Below are 24,900 nucleotides of genomic sequence, written 5' to 3'. Positions count from 1 at the left end.
GCTGGGGAACAGGTGCGGAGAAGTTTGCATGACTTGCTGAAGGCTGTACAACGAGTCAGTCCACAAGCGTTCAGGAGGATGTGGCTCATAGTCCTATGTCTCTATCCCACTGTTTTGGACAAAGAACAACTTCTCCCTCTACTTTCTCCTCAGAAGTACCAGCAGGAGCTTTGTCCAATCCACTGGTCCCATTTAATCTGAGATCAGCTGGGACTGAGAGTGTCATTCCCGCCCCTCCAACCCATGCAGTAACTGTGAGCAGCGATGGGGAAGATTGACAACACGTCGGTGGAGCTAAATTCGCCCTCCGAGGTGAAGCAGGCAGCCATTGAGGAATTTGAGCCAATCGCCCAAGGAGATGGGAGCACCAAGAAGATGAAGGAGCTCCCAGACAGAGGTTCTTGGAAGGGCAAATTTGACTTCCTGCTGTCCTGCGTGGGCTACGCCATTGGGCTAGGCAATGTCTGGCGGTTTCCATATCTCTGTGGCAAGAATGGAGGAGGTGAGCATAGAATGCTAAACACATGTTTTCCTTTACATCAGCCTCCACCCCAGGGTGTAGTTAGTGCTTTGAAATTTGTCTGCACACTGACTGATTCTTTTCCCTCCCGTCCTGCCCTCAGTGTACACACGATTCACCACATCAGATATACTGAGGCAGCATAAGCCAATTGCCAGTTGAGATCAGGAAGAAATCATAGTAATGCTTTTCATTTCCATACAGCAGTGCCTTTCACCCACAGATGGATTGTAGGGGCATGAATGAATTAAGCCTCATAACACAGCTGTGAGAGAAGTTAGTATTATTATCCCCATTTTACAGGTGAAGAAACTGAGGTACAGAGAGGTTAAGTGACTTAACAATGGTCACCAAGGAATTCTGTGGCACAGCTGGAAATAGAGCCCTTCTCTTCATGTATCCAGTGTCTTGCTAAGTGCTATCACTTCTTACTCTTCAATTCCACTAAAATCCCTCTTTTCCTTACTGCCCCCTTGGCTAAATCCCTTGGCCTCACCTTGGTGAGCTCTTAAAGTGTGTGAGAGTGATGGTCTCATGGAAGCAGGGCACTGGACTAGGAATCAAGGGAACTGGATTGAATTCCCCGCTCAGCCACAGACTCCCGTGCCTTTGGCAAGTCACATAATCTATCCTGTGCTCCATTCTGTCTCTAGAAACTGAGGCTGTTTGTACTAGCCTGGCTCACGGGGATAAAATCCACCAGTGATTGAGGCACTCAGATACTCCAGTGATGGTGGTCATAGAAGTACCCAGATGGCCTCGATTTTCTGTAGTCCTCTCCTCCCTCCCCACCATTTTGTCAAAGCTCTGCTGCTAACATCACCTTCCTCTCTCACTGCTTCATCCATGTCACTCACTTTCTCCACTTGTCTCACTGGCTTTCCATCCCTTACCATGTCCAGCTCAAACTACTCCTCACCTCCAACACTACCAATAATCTCAGCTCCAGTTGTCACTAGGTTCACATTTCCTCCTACTTCCTTCCCCACCCTCTTCACTTCCTCCACGCCATCTTTTCCCAGTCTTGGTTTTCCCCCCTCCAGTAATGCTGCCCTCTGTGCTTGAAAAATCTTCCCCTCCTAGGCCACCAGTCTTCTTTTCCCTCTCCTTTAAATTCCTCCTAAAAACTCACTTCCTCTCTGACCTGCTTGTCCTTCTCATGAGCTCTCTCTCACACCCCTTCCTTACTGCACTGTTGTCCCATGTCTGACATTGCCTTTGTGTTTCATCTAGTTTGCATGTTGGGAAAAGAGACCCGTCCAACTGATCACAGGTGTCCTGACTCCCTGTCCCCTACACTAACCACTAGACAATACTCTGCCCATGAAATTCCACCACAGCACATTATCGAATCATAGAAATGTAGGGCTGGAAGGGACCTCAAGAGGTCATCTAGTTCTCAACCTTTTTCTTTCTGAGACCTCTCCCGACATGCTATCAAAACTCCGTGGCCCAGCTGTGCCACAGCTCTTTTTCTGCATATAAAAGCCAGGGCTGGCATCAAGGGATAGCAAGCGGGGCAATTGCCCAGGATCCCATACCACAAAGCTGAGTTGCTCAGGCTTTGGCTTCAGCCCCGGGTGATGGGGCTCAGGGCCCCTGGCTGCAGTTCTGTGCAGCAGGGCTTTGGCTTTCTGCCCTGGGCCCTAAGAAGTCTACCACCGACTTCTAAACTGAGGCTGAGGCACCTCCACTGCTGAGCAGACAGTGGGTGGAACTCCAATTATATATCAGCACGTGCAATGTTGAAAGCAAAGTTGTGTGGGTTGCTTCCATTACGCACAGGCAAATTGAACGGAATGACAATATTGTTGTTTCACTTACTGCTGTCATATCGGCTCAACCCCTAGTCGATTTAATCTGTATTTGTAATCAGGGATACAGTGAGGGTGAGATTCATCCCAGGCAGTCATACCCTTAGCACTGAATGTAGCTCAGTAGGTCCTAACAATTGTCTGATGAGAAATTTAGACTGTGCATACCTGATAGTGAATGTTTCTTTAACTGCTTATGACAGGCATTTGACCTTGATTAAGGCTACAAACAAAAACATATTGGTGCTTTTATATCCTGGTAATTAATCAGTGGGCAGTGGTGGCCATTTTCTTTACTAATTATTAGTAGTATTGGTTTGTATCACATTAGTGCCTAGAGGCTCCAACCAAGATTGGGGCTGCATTGTGCCAGGTGCGGTACAAACCCAGTCCCTGTTCCAAAGAGCTAAATCTAAATAGAGAAGGGAAACAAGGAGAGGGGAGGAAGGCAAGATTATTTTCATCCCCAAGAGACTGACTTGCCCCAGATCACACTGGAACGGAACCCAGATCTCCTGAGTCCCACCCTGTTCTTGCGCTCAAAATTCAGTGTGTTCATTTTTAGTTCTACCAACATTTCTCCAAATCATTTCAGCCCATGGTGTAATTTTCCTCCCAGAATATTATAATAGGGTGGCCAATGGTGCAAGGCCTCCATTCTGGTTTGTCCATGTCTAGGATCTACCACAATATGACTAAATACTAATAGCCTCAGAGATTGGATCTGACCTTTCCCAAAGTTCTTAGAAGGCTTGACTCTGATGTCTGGCTTGCAGGCGTCCATCACTAGCTAGACTGCTGTAGGGGGTGCTGATTGGCACATTTCTATGACAGCGTTGGAGAGGTTTTTTTAAGTCAAGATGTTGTTGAATATAAGCCGGCACTTTTTGCCAGCTGGGAGTTCAAGCTCACGGCCGTCAAGCTGCTTGCCCGCAGCACACTGACCGTGTCCCCCTGCCACCTGCTGCCAACTTATGTTCCTGAATCACTGCCCTAGACGCATGTAAAGGGGCTTGAAGCCAACTTCCCCCTGTGGGGCTCAGCTGTCTATCCAGCTCCCGTTGGGCCTCAGCTGTTTACCCACTGAGTCAGCAGTCCTGACTGAAGTCATTTGTCTCTGCGGAGCCATCCCTAGTGGTTTGATGGAGCCCAATAGTGTCACAGATGGACCCAGCCACAGTGATCCATGATTTCAGGTTGTCCAGGCTTGATTATTGCAAACCCCTATACCTGAGACTGAAGATGCAAATTCTGAGGGAGTGGGGGGGACCCAGCTAGTCCAGAATGCAGCAGCCCTCTGCTGAGTGACCCTGGGAGGTGGGAGTGTATCACTGCAGTGCTCCAGTCATGTCACTCCCTCCTCGTTAAACAGAGTTCCCATTCAAAGTCATGGTGCAAATCTTCAGAGCTCAGGGGGTTGGGTCTGAGGTAGCTGAGCAACCACCACTCTCTCCACAATCAGGACCCTCTGTGACAGCATCCATCCTAAGGGCAATGGACCTCTCTACAACCTGTGTTAGACCTGCGAAAGCTGGAGTCTGAGCTTTCTCAACAGCCATCCTATAGCTGCAGAACTGCCTTCCTCAAGAAATCCAACTGACCTCAAATCTCGCTGCCAGCAGGTCCAGCTGCAAGACCCAGCTGGTTTGTGTTATATCCTTGGGGCAGCCGGTGTAGGAAGCAATCACTTGAGGCCAGAGAGCAGGCAGCTAACCAAAACCTCCATTTTATTTACATATATACAGAGAGCACCTCAGCCGGTTGAAACCGGTTGAGCTAACCCATAATAATCTAACTCAGTTGCCATAGCAACAAAACCATGACAACCAAATACACAACAGTTTGCCCTAGCTTTTCTGTGACAATAACACAATAGCTAACAAATGAACTAATGGCTAATGCCAAAGACTCCTGTCTGCTGTTGGGCTGGTGGGGAGAGAGAGAACAAATTGCCCATGAACTACCAGTCCCTGTTTCTGTTTTCTTGCCTTGGTCTCAGATATCACATTGATGAGTGTGGTATAAATATCTAGACTGATAAATCAGATTGGCACATGGTGCTTGGGTAGATGGTGATGGAGATGGGAGAAGAAAGAAGTGATAGAGAAAGATACAGTCCGAATAGTAATTAAACAGCCACCACGGAACATCCTTGTCCACTATTGAACAGAGGGATCAAAGCTGGGGGTGGCATCATTGCTTGAGAACTGGAGCTGGAACAGAGCATTGGGACTACAACGTGAGCCCGGGGATTTGTGCAGTAACTGTGAGCTGAGCTTTACATTGCTTGGGGAGAAAAGGTGGCCAGGGCCCCAAAAAGTCTTGTGGTGATGAGACCTTGCAGAACCTGCTGCTAACAGCTGTTTGTTCTTCCAGGGGCTTTCTTGATTCCCTATTTTCTGACGCTGGTGTTTGCTGGGATTCCTCTCTTCCTGCTGGAGACAGCTCTCGGCCAGTATACCTCTGTTGGCGGATTGGGGGTCTGGAAATTAGCGCCCATGTTCAAAGGTACTGTACTGTAAGTCCATGATGCTGATGCCATATATCTAGCTTTAGAGCTGAAACCATTTACTGGAATGGGAAGCAACACCTCAGGGACTGGGACATAAGCCCTTGGGGGAAATGGTGGTGAGTCCCTGGAGACTGTTATAGCTGATCTATGGTGTTTTTAAGGTCCCCTTCACCATGGTGTCTAGGCATCAGTAACACTCCAGCTCTCTGTTTGAATGACCTTTGATAGTGACAAAACACTCAGGTAGACAACACTGCCTTGATGGAGGCAAACGACTGAACAGAGCCACCTGGCCCAGCAGGATTGTACTTAACATGAGATGCAGTAAGTTGGTGGGGAGGACAGTGCTGCTCTGTACCAGCAGAACCCTGTTTACTGTACACTAGAAGGTTGGCTCTCCCCCAGTTGGGAGTAAACCTGTTGTTGTTGTGTTCACACAGTAACAACCTACGAGAGGCTAGTGGTGAATTAGAATGAATGTTTTTATTAAGAGAGACTAGTTCAACTACAGAAGCAGGCAAGACACAGCTGGTTCCCCCTCTTTGATTTTCATAGAGCTCCACACATACAGCTCTGCTAGCAGGATACTGAAAGACACCACCATTCAATCTTTGAAACATGGGAGAGAAGCATAACATCCACACAAGCCTTCATTGGCTGATCAGTGAACTTGAGGCACCGTGCGCTGTCACTAACTGATCTCTGTGAGATGATTCACATTTCCTAGGTGCACAAACCTTCGCCTCTCCTCTGTGCAGTCACTTCTCAGCTTGCCAACCCCACTTCAGCATAGGAGGCTTGTATCCATCTGCTCAATACAACTCCACAGACTTTGGATTGCTTGTGCTGAGCATGCTCTGTTTCTTCTCTCATAGGAGTGGGCCTGGCTGCTGTGGTTCTCTCGTTCTGGCTGAATATCTATTACATTGTCATCATTGCCTGGGCACTGTACTATCTCTTCAACTCTTTCACTGCAGTGAGTTTCAGCCGTTTCTATAAACCTTAATTGGCTCTGTGTAATTTTGGCAGTTCCTGTTTCTCTCATGAAACGTGGAGTTTAACATGTTACTTGCTGTTTCTACCATGAAATATACAATATACAGTTTACAGATTGTGCAAAGGGGCTCGCTTAATGTTGCTGCTGGATCTGTTGCTGAGACATCCTATGACATCAACTGTTCTGCATTATGACAGGTTTCAGAGTAGCAGCCATATTAGTCTGTATCTGCAAAAAGAACAGGAGTACTTGTGGCACCTTAGAGACTAACAAATTTATTTCAGCATAAGCTTTCATGGGCTACAGCTCACTTCTTTGGATGCATAGAATGGAACACACAGACAGGAGATATTTATACATACAGAGAACATGAAAAGGTGGAAGTACGCATACCAACAGGAAGAGTCTAATCAATTGAGATGAGCTATCATCAGCAGGAATCTCCCTCAGACAGAGATAAACACCTACAAGATCTCTATCAAGAATTCTTAAAACTACAGTACCCACCTGCTGAAGTGAAAAAACAGATTGACAGAGCAGGAAGAGTACCCAGAAGCCACCTACTACAGGACAGGCCCAAAAAAGAAAATAACAGAACACCACTAGCCGCCACCTTCAGCCCCCAACTAAAACCTCTCCAGCGCATCATCAAAGATCTACAACCTATCCTGAAAAATGATCCTTCACTCTCACAGATCTTGGGAGACAGGCCAGTCCTCACTTACAGACAGCCTCCCAACCTGAAGCAAATACTCACCAGCAACCGCACACCATACAACATAAACACTAACCCAGGAACCTATCCTTGCAACAAAGCCTGATGCCAGCTCTGTCCACATATCTATTCAAGTGACACCATCATAGGACCTAATCACATCAGCCATGCCATCAGGGGCTCATTCACCTGCACATCTACCAACGTGATATATGCCATCATGTGCCAGCAATGCTCCTCTGCCATGTACATTGGCCAAACAGGACAGTATCTACGCAAAAGAATAAATGGACACAAATCTGACATCAGGAATCATAACGTTCAAAAACCAGTGGGAGAACACTTCAACCTCTCTAACCACTCAGTGACAGACTTGAAGGTGGCAATTTTGCGACAAAAAAAACTTCAAAAGCAGGCTCCAAAGAGAGACTGCTGAACTCGAATTAATTTGCAAATTAGATACAGTTAACTTAGGTTTAAACAGAGACTGGGAATGGTTGGGTCATTACACTAATTGAATCTATTTCCCTATGTTAAGTTCTCTTCACACCTTCTATGGGTCATCTCAATTATCACTTCAAAGGTTTTTTTCTCCTGCTGATGATAGCTCATCTCAATTTATTGGACTCTTCCAGTTGGTATGCGTACTTCCACCTTTTCATGTTCTCTGTATGTATAAATATCTTCTGTCTGTGTGTTCCATTCTATGCATCCGAAGAAGTGAACTCTAGCCCACGAAAGCTTATGCTGAAATAAATTTGTTACTCTCTAAGGTGCCAAAAGTACTCCTGTTCTGCATTACTGTGTGCTGTGTTCTTTTAGGGGATATGTTCCCTTTATAAATCTTAGAAATCTGTCCCTCTGCCCCACAGCCTTTCACATTCTCCTTTCTGTCTATCATAGTCAGAAAGCACCAGTCATGGTAATAGCGATGTGTTTCTAAAATGGATTCTTCATGAGATTGTCTCATTACCATGGGCTTGGTTGTGAACTTAATTAGACCCTATTTACACTGCTCCCATTCCATTGATTCCAGTGGAAAAGCACTTAAGCACGTGCTTACATCTATCCCCTAAACAGGACAGCATTTAAGCAAATGACTTCTAGCATAGGTTTAAGTCCCATTGACTGCAATGGGATGCTTTCCCGAATCAGGGCCTTGTGCCAGTGTATACAAGATCAGACTGGAGCCTCGAGTCTGAAGTACATTTCTTCACAACTGAACCATTCTTATCAATCTAATGGCTGAGAAGAGCTCCCTTAGCAATCCATAGACATAAAGATCTCTAATTCCATGGGTCCTGTGAGATTCTATTTCATTTAGACTCACCTGCTAAAATGCTGTACATTTACCATAGTTTAGTCCAGTTTCAGTTTTTATTTGATTATGTTTTCCAGCATCTGTGAAGCCATTTGTCAAAATGTTCTTATGTGTGTAGTCTCCAGTGCCCTCTGAACACATGCAGTATTTGCTGTTCTCTCTTAACCCCACACTAGCAATTTGTACAAGTGTCAGCTGTTGTGGTCCAGGTAGATCCCCTACATATTCCTGAACAAGATTTTACAACACGGGAGGGCAAACTACGGCCCATGGGCCAGATCCGGCCCCTCAGGGCTTTCAGTCTGGCCCGTGGGATTGCCAGCCCCGTGGTGCAGCAGGGCTAAGGCAGGGTCCCTGCCTGCCCTGGCCCCACGCCACTCCCAGAAGTGGTGGAAACCACATCCCTGCAGCCCCTGGGGGAGGGGAGGGGCCAGAGGGCTCCGAGTGCTGCCCTCGCCTGCAGGCACTGCCTCTGGCAGCTCCCATTGGCCGGGAACGGGGAACCGCAGCCAATGGGAACTTCAGGGATGGTACCCACAGGCAAGGGCAGCGAGTGGCGGAGCCACCTGCCCCACCCCCAGGAGCCACTGCCAGACATGCTGGTCACTTCCGGGAGCAGCGCGGGGCCAGGGCAGGCAGGGAGCCTGCCTTAGCCCTGCTGTGCGCTGCTGTCACCCCAGAGCCGCTCGAGGTAAGCGGCATCGGGCTGGAGCCTGCACTCTGAACCCCACCTGTGCCCCTGCCATGAGCCCCCTAATCCTTGCCACACCCATCCTGTACCCCAACCCCCTGCCCTGAGTCCCCTTCTGCACCCCTCGTACACCCTAACCCCTTGCCCATAGCCCCTTCCCTCATATCGCACCCCCTCCCTGCCCCAGCCCTACTTTCATGGCCCTGCATACAATTTCCCCACCCAGATGTGGCCCTCAGGCCAAAAAGTTTGCCCACCCCTGCTTTACAACCACAAAAGAAGAGTCTGCACCTAGAGAATGTGTCCCAGCTTTCCTCCTGAGCCCACTACACCTTGGAGCAGGACTTTGGGAGTTCAGTCAGTGCTGCTTTCGCACCCAGGCAGTACAGACATGACCAATAAAGCTGATCATTATGTGCCTCAATGTAGAAGATCGGTGATTTGATTCAAGGAGCTCACAGTTATCAGAGCTATGCCATAAGTTTCTTTAAATTAAGTGGAGATGGGTCTGAATCAAGTGAATTAAGTGGAGATGGGTCTCAGACTGGAGCATCCCAAAAATTTGGGTCAAGGGGGTGTTAAATCAGATCCCTGTCTGAATTTTGCAGCTCGGGCCCACCTCTAGAGTAAGATAAAGTGGGACAAAAATAAATACCACGCAATCCCCCACCCCTGCCACATCAAAAACTCCTTAATCGTAGTCCTACCCAGAGATATTCCTCCCTGGGATTGTGCCACTGAAGTGAATAGACCAAAGATGAATATGGTCAGTTGCTTCAGGCTCCCAGGGCTCTGGCTGTGGACCTATAAAATTGCACTGTAGATGTTCAGACTTAGGCTGGAGCGTGGGCCCTGAGACCCTCCTGCCTTCTGGGGTCTCAGAGCCCAGGTTCCAGCCCAAGCCCAAATATCTACACTGCTATTTTTAGCTGCACATGAACCTGACTCAGTTGAGCATCAGGAACCTGACTCAATTGACCCAGGCTCTGAGTCTCAGTGCTGTGGGTTTTTCATTGCAGTGTAGACATGCTAACACATCAAGTCAGTAAAGTACATGCTAAATCAGCCATTATTTGTAATGGGACCTAAGTGGGTGTTTAAGTGCTTTGTTGAGTAGGGAGGGACGTGAGCACACACACAGGAGCTTTGCTGAATTGGGGCCTTAATCCTGACTTTTCAAGTGCAATACAGATTGGTTTTTTAATCGTATAAATCTAGGGACAAATAATATTTCAAACTCCAGCCATATGTTTATTTTTTGTTCAATAAATCAAACCATTAGTTGCAGATGAGGCTAACAAAAAGCTACAGTTACTATAAATATGCTATCCCTCAACCAATGAACTTTTGAGATCTAATGATGAAAAGCAACACGAGAGTGCCTGGTTTAATTAATAGCTATTAATTAGTGACAAGCAATTTTAAATACTTAATATTTAAGCAATTAATGTCATTGTATTAAGGTTTTGGTATTGCCCTAATCATAGCCTGATATTATTTCAAGGAATACTTTGGCTAATACTCTGGAAAGTGACTAGCAAGTCTGGCTGCTGAGCTCCTGGCCTCTGACATTCAGACGCCTTTCAGGTGTCTCAAGATGGGTTCCCAAACATCTGGGCACCAAACATCACTATCTAATCACCATTTCCATCGACTAATTCTACCAAGAAAATAAAGTGTGTCCTCGGGAGCCAAAAAATCTTACCCCGTTATAGGTGAAACCGCGTTATATCGAACTTGAGTGCTGCTTTACCGTGTTATATCTGAATTCATGTTATATCAGGTGGCGTTATATCGGGGTAGAGGTGTATATGTATTTATCCAATTTCCAAAAAAGATACTTTTTAAATTGCAGTGAACCTGCTGTTCCTTGTCCAGGAGTCATGTAGAGCAAAATGTGAATAAATCACTTTTCAATAGAGCAAAACCTCCTTCTGAAAGTAAGATAATTTTACAAGTTTTGTGCCAGTATTCAGATGCATCACAAACATTTCAGACCATATACCTGCCCATATGCTGCACTAGGAACTATGTGCAAAACTACTTTGGGATCCTGTAGGTCTGTCTCAACTGTTTGGATCAAAGAATCAGTCCCTGTGACTGAATGCTGGATGCTTTATATGGGCTCAGAATTCTGCTTTTCCTTATACAGGGCCTGATCTAAAGCCTATGAAGACCTTGGAAAGACTGCTGTTGACTACAGTGGCCTTGGGATCAGGCCCATTGTACATTTAGTGGCATAGGTTGTTATATTTTGGGTAGATAATTTCAATAGAAAGCTAGATAAATCATTCCAGAAAAACCTTCAGATGAAGTTAATAAAATTGGACAAAGTATGGATGTCTCTCTGAAGCCATTGATGTAATATTGTTTTAATAGTATTAAGTTTTAAATAAGGTTTAATCTTTCATGTAAACTTTGATTTTTTTGTGGTGATCGGACATAAATATTTTACCTGGTCCTTACCTTATATTGGCACAGGCTCATATGCCCAACGGCCCTCCTTCCATCATATCTTTGAGATGCCTACAGAGCCCTCTCCATCAAATCTTCACATTCTCTGCAGTCCATCCAGCACATCCTTGCCTTCCCAAGCACAACCTCACATTCTTCCCTGTTCCCCAGTTATGCCCTGGCATTCCCTCTACACTCCCCACTGGTGCACCCTCATGTTCCCAAAGCACAGACATCCGTGCATCCTGGCATTCCCCACAGTCCCACTCAGGTGCTTCTGGCTATTCACCCCCAAGACATCCTTGTCTTCCCTACAGTACATCACAGAGCCTATTCACATTCCTCACAGTTCCTCAGGTACATCCTAGTGTTCTTCCCAGGTCCCCAGCACGCCCTCATGTTACACATGGGCTCTGGGACGGTCCTCCTTTCCCTACAGTTGTCTGCCCAGTACATCCTCATATACCCAATGTCCTTGTGATCCACAACATGACCTTGGGATCTCCACTCCTCATGTTCCCCATCACATCCTTGAGCTCTCCCACCCCCTATGTCTACATGTTCCCCACAATCCCCCCAGCATGTCCTGATGCTCCCTGCAGTCCTCATATTCTATAGGTCCCTTCTACCACCCAATGCATTTTCACATTCCTACAGTCACCCACATTCCCCACACCAATATGGCTTCACAGTCCCACCCCCTACTTGGTACATCCTTGCACTTCTGTAACTCCCCTTTGCCATGCCCTCATGGCTTCAGCTACATATCCCTGTGTTTCCATGTTCCCCCCACACACCTCAGATATCTTCATGTTCCAACAGTCACGCTGCTCACCCGGCCTCACATTCTAGTTTCTCCACCCACCCAGCTTTCTGTTTTCACAGCCCCCCAGAACATTCTGACATTCCCACCCTGCCCCCCAACCCGCCTCATGTTTCCACACCCCCTGAACACCCCCTACCCTCGAGGAAGTCCTCACATTCCCTCACCACAACCCACAGAATATCCTGTTTGTTAGAATGTGACTTTTTAATTCAAATGGAGCCGGGAGCAGCTTAACAAACAAGTATGTTCTAAATCATAACAGGGCAATGCATCAGGGATAAGTGACTGACAGAAGAGAGCATTTCGAGAACAGAACTGAGCCATGCTTCCCTAATTGTATCCTCTCCTTCCTCTTCCCATTAGGATCTGCCATGGCAAAGCTGTGGCAATGCCTGGAACACAGAGAGATGCTTTTCCAACTACTCCCTCAATGATACCACCAACCTGACCAGCGCTGTGACCGAGTTCTGGGAGTACGTCTCCAGTCTAAGTCAGGTTTCACCACTGCAGGGACCATCTCATCAATTCATGGGGGCTTCTTGCTCATCCATTTGAGAGTAGCTTTGAAAGTCTCTGTTGGCGGCATGAAATTGTTTATCAGACCGTGCTGAATGGGTGCTGTCTGTCTCCAGAGGGGGCATTCCTGCTAAATGTCCAGTTCATGTGCAGTTAAACATTCAGACAGAGCAATGAGGGTCAAAGCACATCCCATCATCCATCCTTCTTCCTTCAGTCCCTCACACTGTATCTCATTTTCTTTCTGACCTTCATGTCTTTTGCCAATGTTTGGACTCAGACCCACCTTTTGTGCCCTCTGCCCGCATCTGGGCTCACCCCCATCCTTCGTTCCTTCTGCCTGTGTCTGGAATCTGAAATCATTCAGTCTCTGTAGATTGTACCTTTTTCTAATTCCATGTCTTTTGTCTGCAGGAGGAACATGCACCAGATCTCTGGTGGCCTGGGGGAGCCAGGTAACATCCGTTGGCCCCTAGCAGGCACTCTCGCTTTAGCGTGGGTTCTGGTCTATTTCTCCATCTGGAAAGGAGTAGAGTGGACTGGAAAGGTACTTTGTAATAATCAAGCAATACAGTATTGGCTTTTATTACTGTACTCATCTCTCATGGTGAAATGTCCTCCAGATTTAATTTTGAGTGCCTGTAATTAGGGTTTACTGTGTTGCAAGGAAGAATTGGAGTGTGTGCCATCAATTTCTTTACCTTTCACAGTGGTAAAAATTGCCTCAGGAGTTCCGGTATTCTAAGCACAGAGAATACTTCTTAACCATAACATCTCCGGACTGAGTATTGAACTTTCAGACTTTTGGAAAGATTTAAGCCAAGCTTTTAAAAAATGACATTCAAAGCCCAACTTGAAACACCGTAAAGGGGCCTTTGCCCCTCCCTGAGCACCCGCTCTCAAACTCAGGTCATTTTAGGGGATCAGAAATTGAGCATCCAGAATCACTGGTCTCTTTTCACCTCATACTTTGAGTTTTGAGGCTGACCCTTGAAACAGAAACATATTGCTATTTCCTAGTGTATAACATTACAGACCAGTACCAGAAAAAAGGAACACCTGAGAAATTGCTTAGTTTGGTAAAATGATGCTACTGGAATATATTATGTAGGATGTAACTTGGAGTAATGGGATGACATTAAGAAAAGAATAATCTAGACTGAATGTCAGAAAAAAATTCTTCACAGTAAATTTTCTTAGGTTGTGAATTAGTCTCCCAAGAAACGTGGGGGAAGCACCTTCAGGCAAACTAACATTACTTGAATCATTTAAATAAAGAAAGACAAGGCAAATCACTAGAAAATAAGGGCTAAGTTACTTAAATTGGTTACATCTCTGACTTCTTTGGCCCAAATTCATCACTTGTGCAATTCCACTGCTTTCGGTGCAGTTACACCAGGCTCTCAATTATGTGATCAGTAAAGCCTCTTGTCGTTAATAGAAGAAACCCTCAATATTCATAAATATTACTTAAAGAGAAACATAACACAGAATATGCAAGAAAAGTCTCAACCAGTTTCTTACAAAAGAGCCATTAGCCCTCAATGTAAACTTCATGGAGGCCATGTCCTTCCCTAATTATCAGTCTTGGCAGGAAGAACTAACACACTTAGGGCATGTCTACCCTTACCGTGGAGCGACACTGTGGTGATCGATCCATCAGGGGTTGAGTTAGTGGTTCTAGTGCAGACTCGCTAAATAGACCACAGATCGCTCTCCCATTGACTCCAGTACTCCACCAGAACAAGAGGCATAAAGAAAGTTGACTGGAGAGTTTCTCCTGTCAACCCAGCATGGTGTAGATACCCCAATAAGTCGACCTAAGCTATGTCAACTCTAGCTACATTATTCACATAGCCGGAGTTGTGTAACTTACGTCAACTTAACCCTGTAGTGTAGACCTTCCCTTAGAGCCCAGTTCACTTCTCACTTACACCAGTGCAGATCAGGTGTAAACCCACTGAAGCTAGGAGAATCAAGTCACTGCTGTAGCTCTGACTGCGAGTGCCTCACTACACAACTAACATCTCCCTTTGTCTCTCTCAGGTTGTATATTTCTCAGCCACCTACCCTTACTTCATGTTAATTATTCTTTTCTTCCGTGGAGTCACTCTACCGGGAGCCCAGGAGGGAATTCTCTTTTATATCACACCAGACTTCAGCAAACTCTCTAAGTCTGAGGTGGGTCCTGCAATGTTTAAAGCTTTTACACTGCTGTATTCAAGTTCCTTGGCACTTTGAACATTTCAAGTTTCTCTCATAACCAAAAAAGCCTCCCAATCTTAGAGTCTTAGAATCCCAGTAGCGACAGTCTTCACAGTCAGAGACAAAACTGGGCCAGATCCACAACTGGAGTAGATCAGTGGCGCTCCATGGAAATCCTGTAGTATTATCAATGGAGCAATGCTGATTTACACCAACTGCAGATGTGCCCCTCTGACATGCGGATGCTCCATTACACTGATTAGTCTAGGGGTAGCTATTTGGGTTGGATAGTGCAGTCCTACGTAGAGGAGGCAATGGAACCCTATATTGCCCATACCTGCAGTGCTAGATGTAGGTACGAGTTCAGCGTTAGACATAGCCGTTATTTTAGGTGGAAGTGTTTAAATGGCAAGTGAAAGCCATATACTGTTTGCCTGGCTCAATGGGAAGCCCAGTGCAGTAGAGATGCTTGAGAAGGCAAATTTCTCTCTGTTATAGAATAACAATTTCTTAGAGGTCTGTGAGGTCGCTCGTCATGCACAAGTGATGACAACTGAATAGTCCTGATTGTCTAGAGCTCCCAATGGTCCTTCTCTGTAGGAACCACTGCACTGTAACAGTATTGCCAACCCACGAGTAAGGCTCCCTGCAAAAAAAATTACAGGATTGGTTTAAACATCATGCCATATATCTAACAAAAACACCTTCTGTGGTCTTTTTATTAGCCCACTGGGTTTGGGGCCTTTAAGTTACACAGGGGCCACATTTGCCAGCTTTTCTATGCAACTCTGCAGGCTAGAAACTACAACTGTTAAACAATGAAAGCTGAGATGCTCATGTGATCAGCTGACTCCAGGGGCTGGGGCTTTAAGAAAACACACCAGCTATGGTGAGACTTGTGATAAAACACAAGTGTTGGCACTCCTGCTCTAAGTACAGATCTTCCGCAGACCCCTTCTCTTCCCCTTGCATTGTGAGGTGGAGAAAATGGTTCAGAATAATTAAGACACAGTCTCAGCCCCACCCCCAGTCTCTGCCCATTTCTGGAACCAAACCCTGAACCAAAGTATTGTAAAGATTCTGGGATGTTCATTTCGAGCCAGGTTGCAGCTGGCTCTTGGTGTGTCTGCAAGTTGGGGAAGGCTCAAGGAGATCTCCCCTTCTTGTGGCTGATGAAAAGCGCTGTATAAGAGCTAGGTATTATTGTGCATCTCCCAAGCACAGGGACTGTTCTCGGCTAGAACCCTCTGGGACATTAGCAACCCCAAAAAGAGCAAGGAAAAGCAAAGGCTGTACCCCCCCACCTCCTCCCCTAACCTGTATCGCTGGCTTGCTTTGGAGGGGTGTGCTCGTCTCATCCTCCCATATGGAGGTGCAGCATGTGCATCCCCTTGAGTACAAGAGAAATTATGTTTCTGTAACACTGACAGACGCTGGTTGTCGGTGGGCAGGATCGAACCTGGGGCCTCTGGAAGTTAGTGCATGAGCCTCTACCGCATGAGCTAAAAGCCATATGCCTCTTAGCTAAGGCTATAGAGCAAATTTATTAATCTCTCTCACGCACAAACACAGAGTGGTCTCAGTGCCATTAGATGGGACAGAACACCACACCCAGGAGGTGTGTGGGTTTAATACTTCCTTAGCTGAGGAAGCGTGTCCCGAGCTTCAGAGACTTCCCAATTGAAATCCAGGCTGAGCCCCCACTTGTAACATCGACAGAGCCCGGTCGTTGGTGGGCAGGATTGAATCTGGGGCCTCTGGAGTTTAGTGCATGAGTCTCTACCTCATGAGCTAAAAGCCAAATGGCTCTTTGCTAAGGCTGTAGAGCAACCTCATTAATCTCTCTTACACACACACACAGAGTGGTCTCAGTGCCAGGAGGTGGGTGGGTTACACTTCCATGAGGTAACATGTCTCCACTTGGGACCCCCCCACCCCCTTACCACACAGGCTAGTGTCTTAAAGCGCAATCTGGCCCTTAACAATTTTCTTCCATTACTGTTCATCTCCACCTGTCTCTGTGCTTCTGAGTTCAGGCTGACTCTGGAAGTGCTGAAGTATGGGGAGAAAAGCCGTTCTCCTGGCATTTCTGGAAGCGGGAAGTAGTGGAAATCAAGTGGGAAAGCCTGTTCTCGTGAGATTTCCAGTCCTGCCTTGCTGGCCCCAGAAGCTCTGGTTAGGTTGGATAAGCATCCAACTTTTTAGGAGTTTATGTGAAAGGAACCCAAATTTGAAATCATTTGAGGTTCTCTCATCAGTAGTGCCAGACAACAGCAGAGCCTGAGCTGCAGAGTTTAGATCTGGGTTTAGTTGCAGAGTTTAGATCAGAGTTTAGTGCTGAGAGCAAGACGAAAGGTAGGGGGAACATGCTAATTAGGGCCCATCTCCAGCACTGATTTTTATTCCTGTTTGCTGCTGCAGGAACTGTTCAAGCAACCTGGGAGTCTCACTGCAGCAGGCGCTCTTGTCCCAGCTAAACAGTGTAGGAGTCAATACTGCACAGCAGGGCCACCCAGAGGATTCCGGGGGCTGGGGTCCTCAGCGGCAGGGCCCCCCGCTTCGGTGGTAATTCGGCAGTGGGGAGTCCTTCCGGTCTGGGACCCATGACCAAAGTGCCCCGAAGACCTGTAGCGGGGGCTCCCCGCTGCCGAATTACCGCCAAAGCGTGACCCGCCGCTGAAGTGCCGGGTCTTTGGCGGTAATTCGGCGGCGGGAGGTCCTGGAGCGGAAGGACCCCCTGCCGCCGAATTGTCGACAACTACCCATAGTGGAAGAAGTGTTGGAACCCCGATTCGGCCCTCAGGCCAAAAAGTTTGCCCACCCCTGGTGTAGTCTCTTACCTAAAACTTCATCAAAATCAACATTTTGACTGTCCCACTTGCCACATTTCCCCTGCTACATGCTTTAGACACGATAAACTGTCATTCAAAGAAGATCTAGAAAGCTAGATGGACAGATTGGATTATGCAGAATGTTCCGACAGTGCTACGGAATACTGAGTCATGGCTTGTTCTTCCTTTGCAGGTCTGGATGGATGCAGCCACACAGATCTTTTTCTCCTATGGACTGGGGTTGGGATCTCTGATTGCTCTGGGAAGCTATAACTCCTTCCATAACAATGTATACAAGTCAGTATTCTTCAAATACCTCTACAATCAGAAAGACACACATAGGCAAACTGTGAACCCCTGTGTGACATTGGTAAGCATTTAGTCACAGGGGTATTCCCATTGCAGTCACCGAGACTACTCCTGTGAGTAACTACTCACCAGTGCAAGGGGTTCACAATCTGGCCCATAGTACCTGATGCTGTCCGGTCTCTAATTCACCAGCATGCAACCCAGGCCTCACCACTGAGCCTCATATCTGAATGTCTTCTGGCCACAGGATATCACCAAGTTACCCACCCCACCTCTGACCTTCACCTCTCACTGTCACCTGTCCACAGCATGGTAACATGCCTCCTCATGTAACCCACACACCTTCTGGGTGTGGTGTTCAGTCCCATCTAGTGGCACCAAGACCGCTTAGAGAAAGAGATAAAATGATTCTGCTCTACAGCCTTAGCTAACAGCCAGTTGGCTTTTAGCTCATGCAGTAGAGGCTCCAGAGGTCCCAGGTGCGGTTCCGTCCCCCGACGACCGGGGTCTGTCGGTGTTACACTCAGGCCTTATTTTCACTCTCACCTCATCCCCTAACTCCGAACCTGTTCTGATTCGCTGAGTGGACCAGAAATGCAGAAGGTTCTCTCACATCTGTGTTTGCTTTTCCAGAGACTCAATCATCGTCTGCTGTATAAATTCCACCACCAGCATATTTGCAGGATTTGTCATTTTCTCCATTGTTGGCTTCATGGGTCACATCACCAAGAAGTCAGTTGCTGAGCTGGCATCTTCAGGTAAGCAGACATTGCATGTGTAGTGTTCAGACTAGCAGTGTGATCCAGTGGGTGGGGCACTGGCATGGGGGTCAGGAAAGCTGGGTTTTATTTCCAGCTCTGCTACTGTTATGTCACCTTGGACAAGTCAGTTCACCTCTCTAGCCTCTGTTTCTCCCCCTGCCCTAACAACACTGCAAACTCATACCCTTTGTAATGCCATTGAAGCTCAATGGAGTTACAGTGGTATAAATGAGGGGAGAATAAGGCCAGTTTTGGAGGAGAATTTTTATATATCATGCACGACTAATTCTATTAAAATTAAGAGACCAGAGCCCCCACTGCCTTCAATGCAGCAATGCCAGTTTTCACGACTGAAGATCTGGCCCATGAAGTCAGTGAAAATGACCCCAAAAAAGAAATCAGGTTCCAAATGTTCAGAATGTGATCATAGTGAATAGCATTTTGTCAGTCAGCGTGGTGTTCTCACGGAGCCTTCCTGACTGGGGCACAAGTGTGTAATTCAATTTCCTGAGATGGTACAGAGTTTTAGGACTGGATGGCTCAGGAGACTGGGAATGAGCCATTTGGCAAATTCTTTGCCAAGCTGAACAGATGTGAGGAATTTGGGAAGCCTATTCCTGATAGACTCAGGTGCTCTTTCCACTCAGGTTCCCAACACAGGAAATTCTGAGGTTTGTTGTTGTTCTACACCTGGATTGTCTATTGCTCAGGATTGCTGCACTTAAGGAGGCTCTTTATGGGCATAGTCCTTTGTTAGAGCTTTCCCACGGAGTAGCTAAGCTCTGATCCAATCAGTATTCTCACAAGAGCTGGCTAGGGTGACCAGACAGCAAGTGTGAAAAATCGAGACGGGGGTGGGAGGTAATAAGAACCTATATAGGAAAAAGATCTCAAAATCAGGACTGTCCCTGTAAAATAGGGACATCTGGTCACCCTAGAGCTGGCTGAAACTCAATGTTTCCTTTTTGTGGGAAATCTGACATTTTCGTTCTGAATTCCATTTTCAACCTTATCAAAGAGGGTCTTTTTTTTTTCAATTTTCCCCCCCCAAATGAAATTTCATTGCAATCAACATGTTCCCCCAGAAAGTTTAAATTTTGACTAAATGGCATTTTGGGACTGAAAAAAATCCTCTTGGAAAATGTTTGACCAACCCTAATTCTCAGTAACACAGTATACGCATTTCCAGGAAAATGTTTGATCTCCCAGTCTGTTCCTGCATCACTGATTATGGTAACAAAATGGCATCATTGTTTAAATGGGGGAAAAGATGAATGGATTCTCAAGTCCCTCACCCCTCCTTTGTGCAGCACAGGCCAAGGGGGCAGATTTTCGTGGAGCCCATATTAAAATATTGGCAATTTTTTGCTGTTGCCATCTCTTGGTTTAATAGTAGTACTGAACTCCGACATGCCTCATTGTTAAAGCGCTTTAGAAACATAAACTTTTCAATATATTTTCATTCTGGTAGGTCCAGGACTGGCTTTCCTCGCCTACCCACAGGTTGTCACGCAGCTGCCCATGTCCCCTCTCTGGTCGATTCTCTTCTTCTCCATGTTAATGATGTTAGGCCTTGACAGCCAGGTGAGACAACACACCGGGGAAAGTGGGGTAAGAAGCAAAGTTGTGGTTAGATGAGAACCACCCCGGATGACAGTTGTCTATCCTCCTCTGTCAGTCCTGTACAGTGTTCCATCTAATTTTTTCCATCCACGTGCAGAATGAATTTTGTTATGTGCACCATATTGAGGTAATGTGTGAATGTGCGTCACCAATAGAAACCAAAAACCTAGATATAATATATATTTTTAAAAAGTTACCATGGGGTTAATTACTCCATCCAGGTTAGGCATTTTAGAACTCACTACTCAACTAATTAAATTTAAATGTAAGAGAAATAAAAATTATGAAATGCATAGACCAGTCAAAATACTAAAATAACACACTTTCAAAGAAGTATCAAGAAGTAACAACAATACAAGTATGTGTTGGGAGGTGAGTGTGAAAGACTCTGTGTGTGTGTGTGTGTGTGTGTGTGTGAGTGACAGACAGAGAAGTGCATTGCCCCTTTAAGTATACTGCCCTTTTAAGTAGATCAGCAAGTTCAGACACAGCAGCAACTGCCAGCAAGCTCCCTCCGTCCTGAGCCTTGTTGTGCGTCTCGGCCCCCCAGCTTTGTGGAGATGGTGTACAGGGGCAGGGGGACACCTGAGATCAGCACCCCACCCCCTTGCTCTGCACAGCAAGCAGGAGGCTCCTGGGAGCAACTCCAGGGCAGGGCCAGCACACGGCAGTTGGGGGAGGGAAACCTGAACTGTGCGGCACTTGATAGCCTGCTGAGTGGCTTCCCAGTTGCACAGCTTACAGGGAATGTAGGTCCTGTATAGAGTGATTTCTCTCACTCAGCAGTGAGATCCTCTATTCTGGGCAGATATTCAATGGAGTGATCTCCTGTACTCCTGATGAGCCCTGTCCACATAACCAGTTGTATATGAGGTGACCTCCTGTCCTGCCTTAATAAGTCCCTTTCCTATTGCAAATCTTTTGTGGCCGATTTCCTATAGACTTCAGTCTGTCCCATCCATATAATTAGTTATTTGTGGGGTAATCTCCCATTTGCTGATGAGCTCTGGCCCTGTAAAGTGTAGTGGGCAGGAACCATCTTTTTATTCTGTCTGTGCGCAGTGCCTAGCATGGTGGGGCCTGATCACTGCCTGGGGCCTCCAGTCAGTGCCACAGTATAAAGCAATAATGGTAATAGTAATGATCAATATTCTGTGTACCTGCAAAACAAGGCAGTCTTAAAAAGTGGCCACCATTTTCCCATCAGTCTCTTTTGAAAGCTCTTTTTCATTCAAATGAAAAATTCAGATGTTAATTTTCATACATCTGAGCTGCCAAGGTGCCTCATGGGAGTTGTAATTTAGATATCTTATGCCCTCATTGTCCTTCTATATGGGCTCAGCTCCTTGGACAGACTACATCTCCCATGATGCACCATGGTCTCCTATTCTGTGAAAAGTTTTGCTATTTCAGTTTGTCGTCCCCAATTTGGGATGTAAATTCCATTTTTTGGAACAGCTCTAGTCCTGAGCCTGGGAAAGAGCATGTCTATGCAATGTGCCAAGAGTCAGTTGCATCACAATGTGCTGGTGCAATGCTAAGGAGCCACATTTCAAAAAGTAGTGACAGGGCAGAGGTAGAGAGCTAGGCTTTGGCTCTGAACTCTTCCAGAATTTGGGGGTGTTCAGTGTTTCGCCTCAGCCTCATCGCTAGTAAAAAGAGACAAACCTAGTGGCAGTGAAAGTGTTCTGTTTCTCAAGCGCCCTGGGTAAAAGCGGCTGGCAATGTCACGGAGGGAGCAGGCACAGTGTCTGGCTGGTGCTCTGGCTAGTACTGGCAGTGAGGCTCCAGAGGAGCTACAGCCAGACCTTTTTCCTGCCAGAGGAACGCGAGTTGTGGCTCTGGAAGAATATCCTGTGAGGACACTGGAGGGGGCAATATCAGAGTGTACCAGAAGATCCCAACCCCCACACACACAAAACAGAAGGGACTGGATGGTACTTATGTATTTTGCACATGATAACTTGCATAACTTTTGATAACGGGTCTGTGGAGGGCTTGTGTACTCCTCAGCCCATAGAGAGCACACTGAGCTGAGGTGGGAATGCAGCATTAGGCAGGCTCAGGTGCCTGAAAAAAACATTTCTGGGTAAACAGCAGAGCTCGGTGGATACCTCAAATTTATGAATGTTCACCTGGATAAAGACTTGAATCCCCTCCTGCTTTGTTTTTCATTGTTATTGGCATTAAGGTAGCATCTAGAGAACTCAACTACGATCAGGCCCTCCTTGTGCTAGGCAGGTACAAATAGATAATAGGAGACAGTCCCTGCTCTGAAGATCTTACGATCCAAATAGACAAAACAGAAAAAAGGTGTGAGGGGAAATGGAGGCACAGGGAGGTGAAGTGTTGCCCAGGGTCACCCAGCAGTTGAGTGGCAGAGCTGGGAATAAATGCCAGGTCTCCTCAGCCTTGGGCCAGTTTCCCGTCCACTGGCTCATGCTGCCTCTCTGGTGCCCCTTATTTGTCTGTGGTATGGAAGTATTCATTTCTGCTGAATGAGTTTGCTGGCAGGAATGTTCACGTACAAGGGAAATTTTAAGCAAATACTAGAGAATATTTATAGAAGGTGAATTTGGCAATAGTAATTGTGAGTATTCACCTGGGAGACTTGATTCCAAGAGATTCCACTCAGAGTCAGAGAACACAGGCACCAGGATTTCTTTGTACTGCAGTAGCTCCTGGTCCTATTGTACTGGGTATAGTACAGACACAGGCAAGTTAGCTTACTTTATCAAAGGAAATATCAGCTATTCCCGAGTGACATGTCCAAATCACCAGACACTGGCTGATTCCTGGAAAGGCTTACAGAAGCAGTGGGTTTGGAAGGGGAAGATGGTAGTGCCCTTCCCAGTTAATTCCAGGAGAGCATTCTGTGCGTATGGGGCAGTGCAGGAGAAAACCCACACCTTATAGGAAACCTTGTGCCGTGGCCTGGTCTAGTCCCACTCTCTGGAGGGACACCAGCCTGTTGTGATGGGATCTGACTGCTGAATCCTACGTGCTTCCTAGCCCCTGGGTCCAGGTAGTGACATAATAGCCATAGAGCAGGTGCTTCCTACGGTGATGGAATGGGTTTTTCTGTTGCTGTAGGTAATCCACCTCCCTGAGCAGCAGTAGCTAGGTTGATGAAAGAATTCTTCTGTCAACCTTGTTGCGTCTATATCGGGGGTTAGGTTGGCTTAGCTATGGTGCTCAGAGGTGTGGATTTTTCGCACCCGTGAGCGCTGTAGCTATGTTGATCAAAATTTTAAGTGTAGACTAAGACTTAGACAAGTTCTTTGCAGAGCCCACCTGGTGGTGGGAGCTCTGGTTTCTAGTTAACCCCTTCAGGGCAATGCGTCTGCAAAACAAGGAAACACAGGCTTAGTAAAGGGATTTCTTAAACATAAACACACACCCCTTACTCTTAAAAAGCACGAGAGAGTTTTGTTTCTGAGTTCTGGGTTTGGTTCAAGGCCTTAGGGGAGGTACAGTTCTTCCTTCCTCCACTCACTCCAGCTTGTCTTCTGTTCAGGGGCGGCTCCAGACCCCAGCACGCCAAGCTTGTGCTTGGGGCGGCATGCCGCGGGGGGGCGCTCTGGTCCCGCGGCTTTGGTGGAGCATCCGCAGGCACGCCTGCGGGAGGTCCACCGGAGCCGCCTGCCGCCCTCGCGGCATGCCGCCCTGCTTAGGGCGGCGAAATGTCTAGAGCCGCCCCTGCTTCTGTTCCTGGCAATGAAATGGCTTCCTTGGCTTAGAAAGCAGCTACCTTGTCAAAAAGATTGGATTAGATGGGGGGAGGGGTGGGATTCCAGCTCCCCCCTCTCCCCAGACAAATTTCTGTGAAGAGAGTCAATTCAAAGCCAAAGGCCCTGCTGACAGAAACCCTATTGTTTGAGCAGGGTAAATTTGCTCAGTGTAGATGGCCCTTGATTGCTCTGTCACATCTTCCTTCCTCCCTCCCTTTCCTCACCCCTACATAGCCTCTCCAGTACAAAATGCTGCAAAATGGATGATCTGATCTACAATTACAGACTGGTTGCAATTACAGGTAGCATTCATAAAACCACATGAAATTCATAAATGGGTGTGGACATATTCCCCAAACTGTCACACCTAATGTCCAATCAAATCTAATCAACCCAGCTGGAGTTTCACATGCTGAATGCTCCCACCGAACAGCTCAGACCGGGACTTATTGCAGATATTATTTGGCAAACAATCTCAAATAATGAGTAAATGTTCCCAAAGTAGCTAAGTTCACTGAAAGAACTATTCTCTGTGGATCATTCACTCGGCTCTCGTAAATAGTTCGATACAGGACAATAAGTCTCCTAAGCACTGTGTGGAATTATTGATGCCTTTGCTTCTCAAATATCACCTGAAAGTCTTAGAGTCCTGTATGACTGTCAGTCTCACAGGGCATGGAGCTCTTAGGGGGCTGTCAGTGCCTGGGTGAGGGGGTGCATGAGGCATCAAAAGCAAAACAAGCATTTAGAAAAACAGATACATAGATGTTGAGGGTTTCTATCTGCGTACTGGAGATTTCCTCATTCAGTGTATGATTTACACATAGAGCGTGGAACCCACGATGCCGGCTTCTGCATGCAAAAAAAAATGCCTACATTTGCTCATGCTGTAACAACTGTGCATGCAAATAGGTAGGTAGGTGCCTGGCTAGTCATTAGTACACACCGGCTCCTGATTTGCATGTGTTGCAATAACTGAGCACGCAAATGCAAGTGTGCAACTGCACAAGTACTTCAGGTTGCCATTTTTGACAATTCGGCCCCACATGTTCTCAGAAAGCCTTGGTTGCGCAC

General features: G+C 46.7%; 1 protein-coding gene across 1 annotated transcript in view; it reads left to right on the top strand.

The window, feature by feature from the left end:
- Positions 1-264: 264 nt before the first annotated feature.
- Positions 265-24,900, top strand: part of LOC123361736 (sodium- and chloride-dependent GABA transporter 1-like) — a 42,033-nt gene continuing 17,397 nt past the window's right edge. The window contains exons 1-9 of the mRNA XM_045001857.1: positions 265-502; positions 4,711-4,842; positions 5,722-5,822; positions 12,214-12,323; positions 12,781-12,913; positions 14,413-14,547; positions 17,596-17,699; positions 18,345-18,469; positions 19,944-20,056. Coding sequence (XP_044857792.1) covers positions 265-502; positions 4,711-4,842; positions 5,722-5,822; positions 12,214-12,323; positions 12,781-12,913; positions 14,413-14,547; positions 17,596-17,699; positions 18,345-18,469; positions 19,944-20,056 — 1,191 coding nt within the window. The remainder of the gene's footprint in view (positions 503-4,710; positions 4,843-5,721; positions 5,823-12,213; positions 12,324-12,780; positions 12,914-14,412; positions 14,548-17,595; positions 17,700-18,344; positions 18,470-19,943; positions 20,057-24,900) is intronic.

Source organism: Mauremys mutica, chromosome 1, assembly GCF_020497125.1.
Source record: "Mauremys mutica isolate MM-2020 ecotype Southern chromosome 1, ASM2049712v1, whole genome shotgun sequence".
In the NCBI taxonomy this organism is placed as follows: Eukaryota; Metazoa; Chordata; order Testudines; family Geoemydidae; genus Mauremys; species Mauremys mutica.
This window is presented reverse-complemented; position numbering and strand designations above follow the sequence as displayed.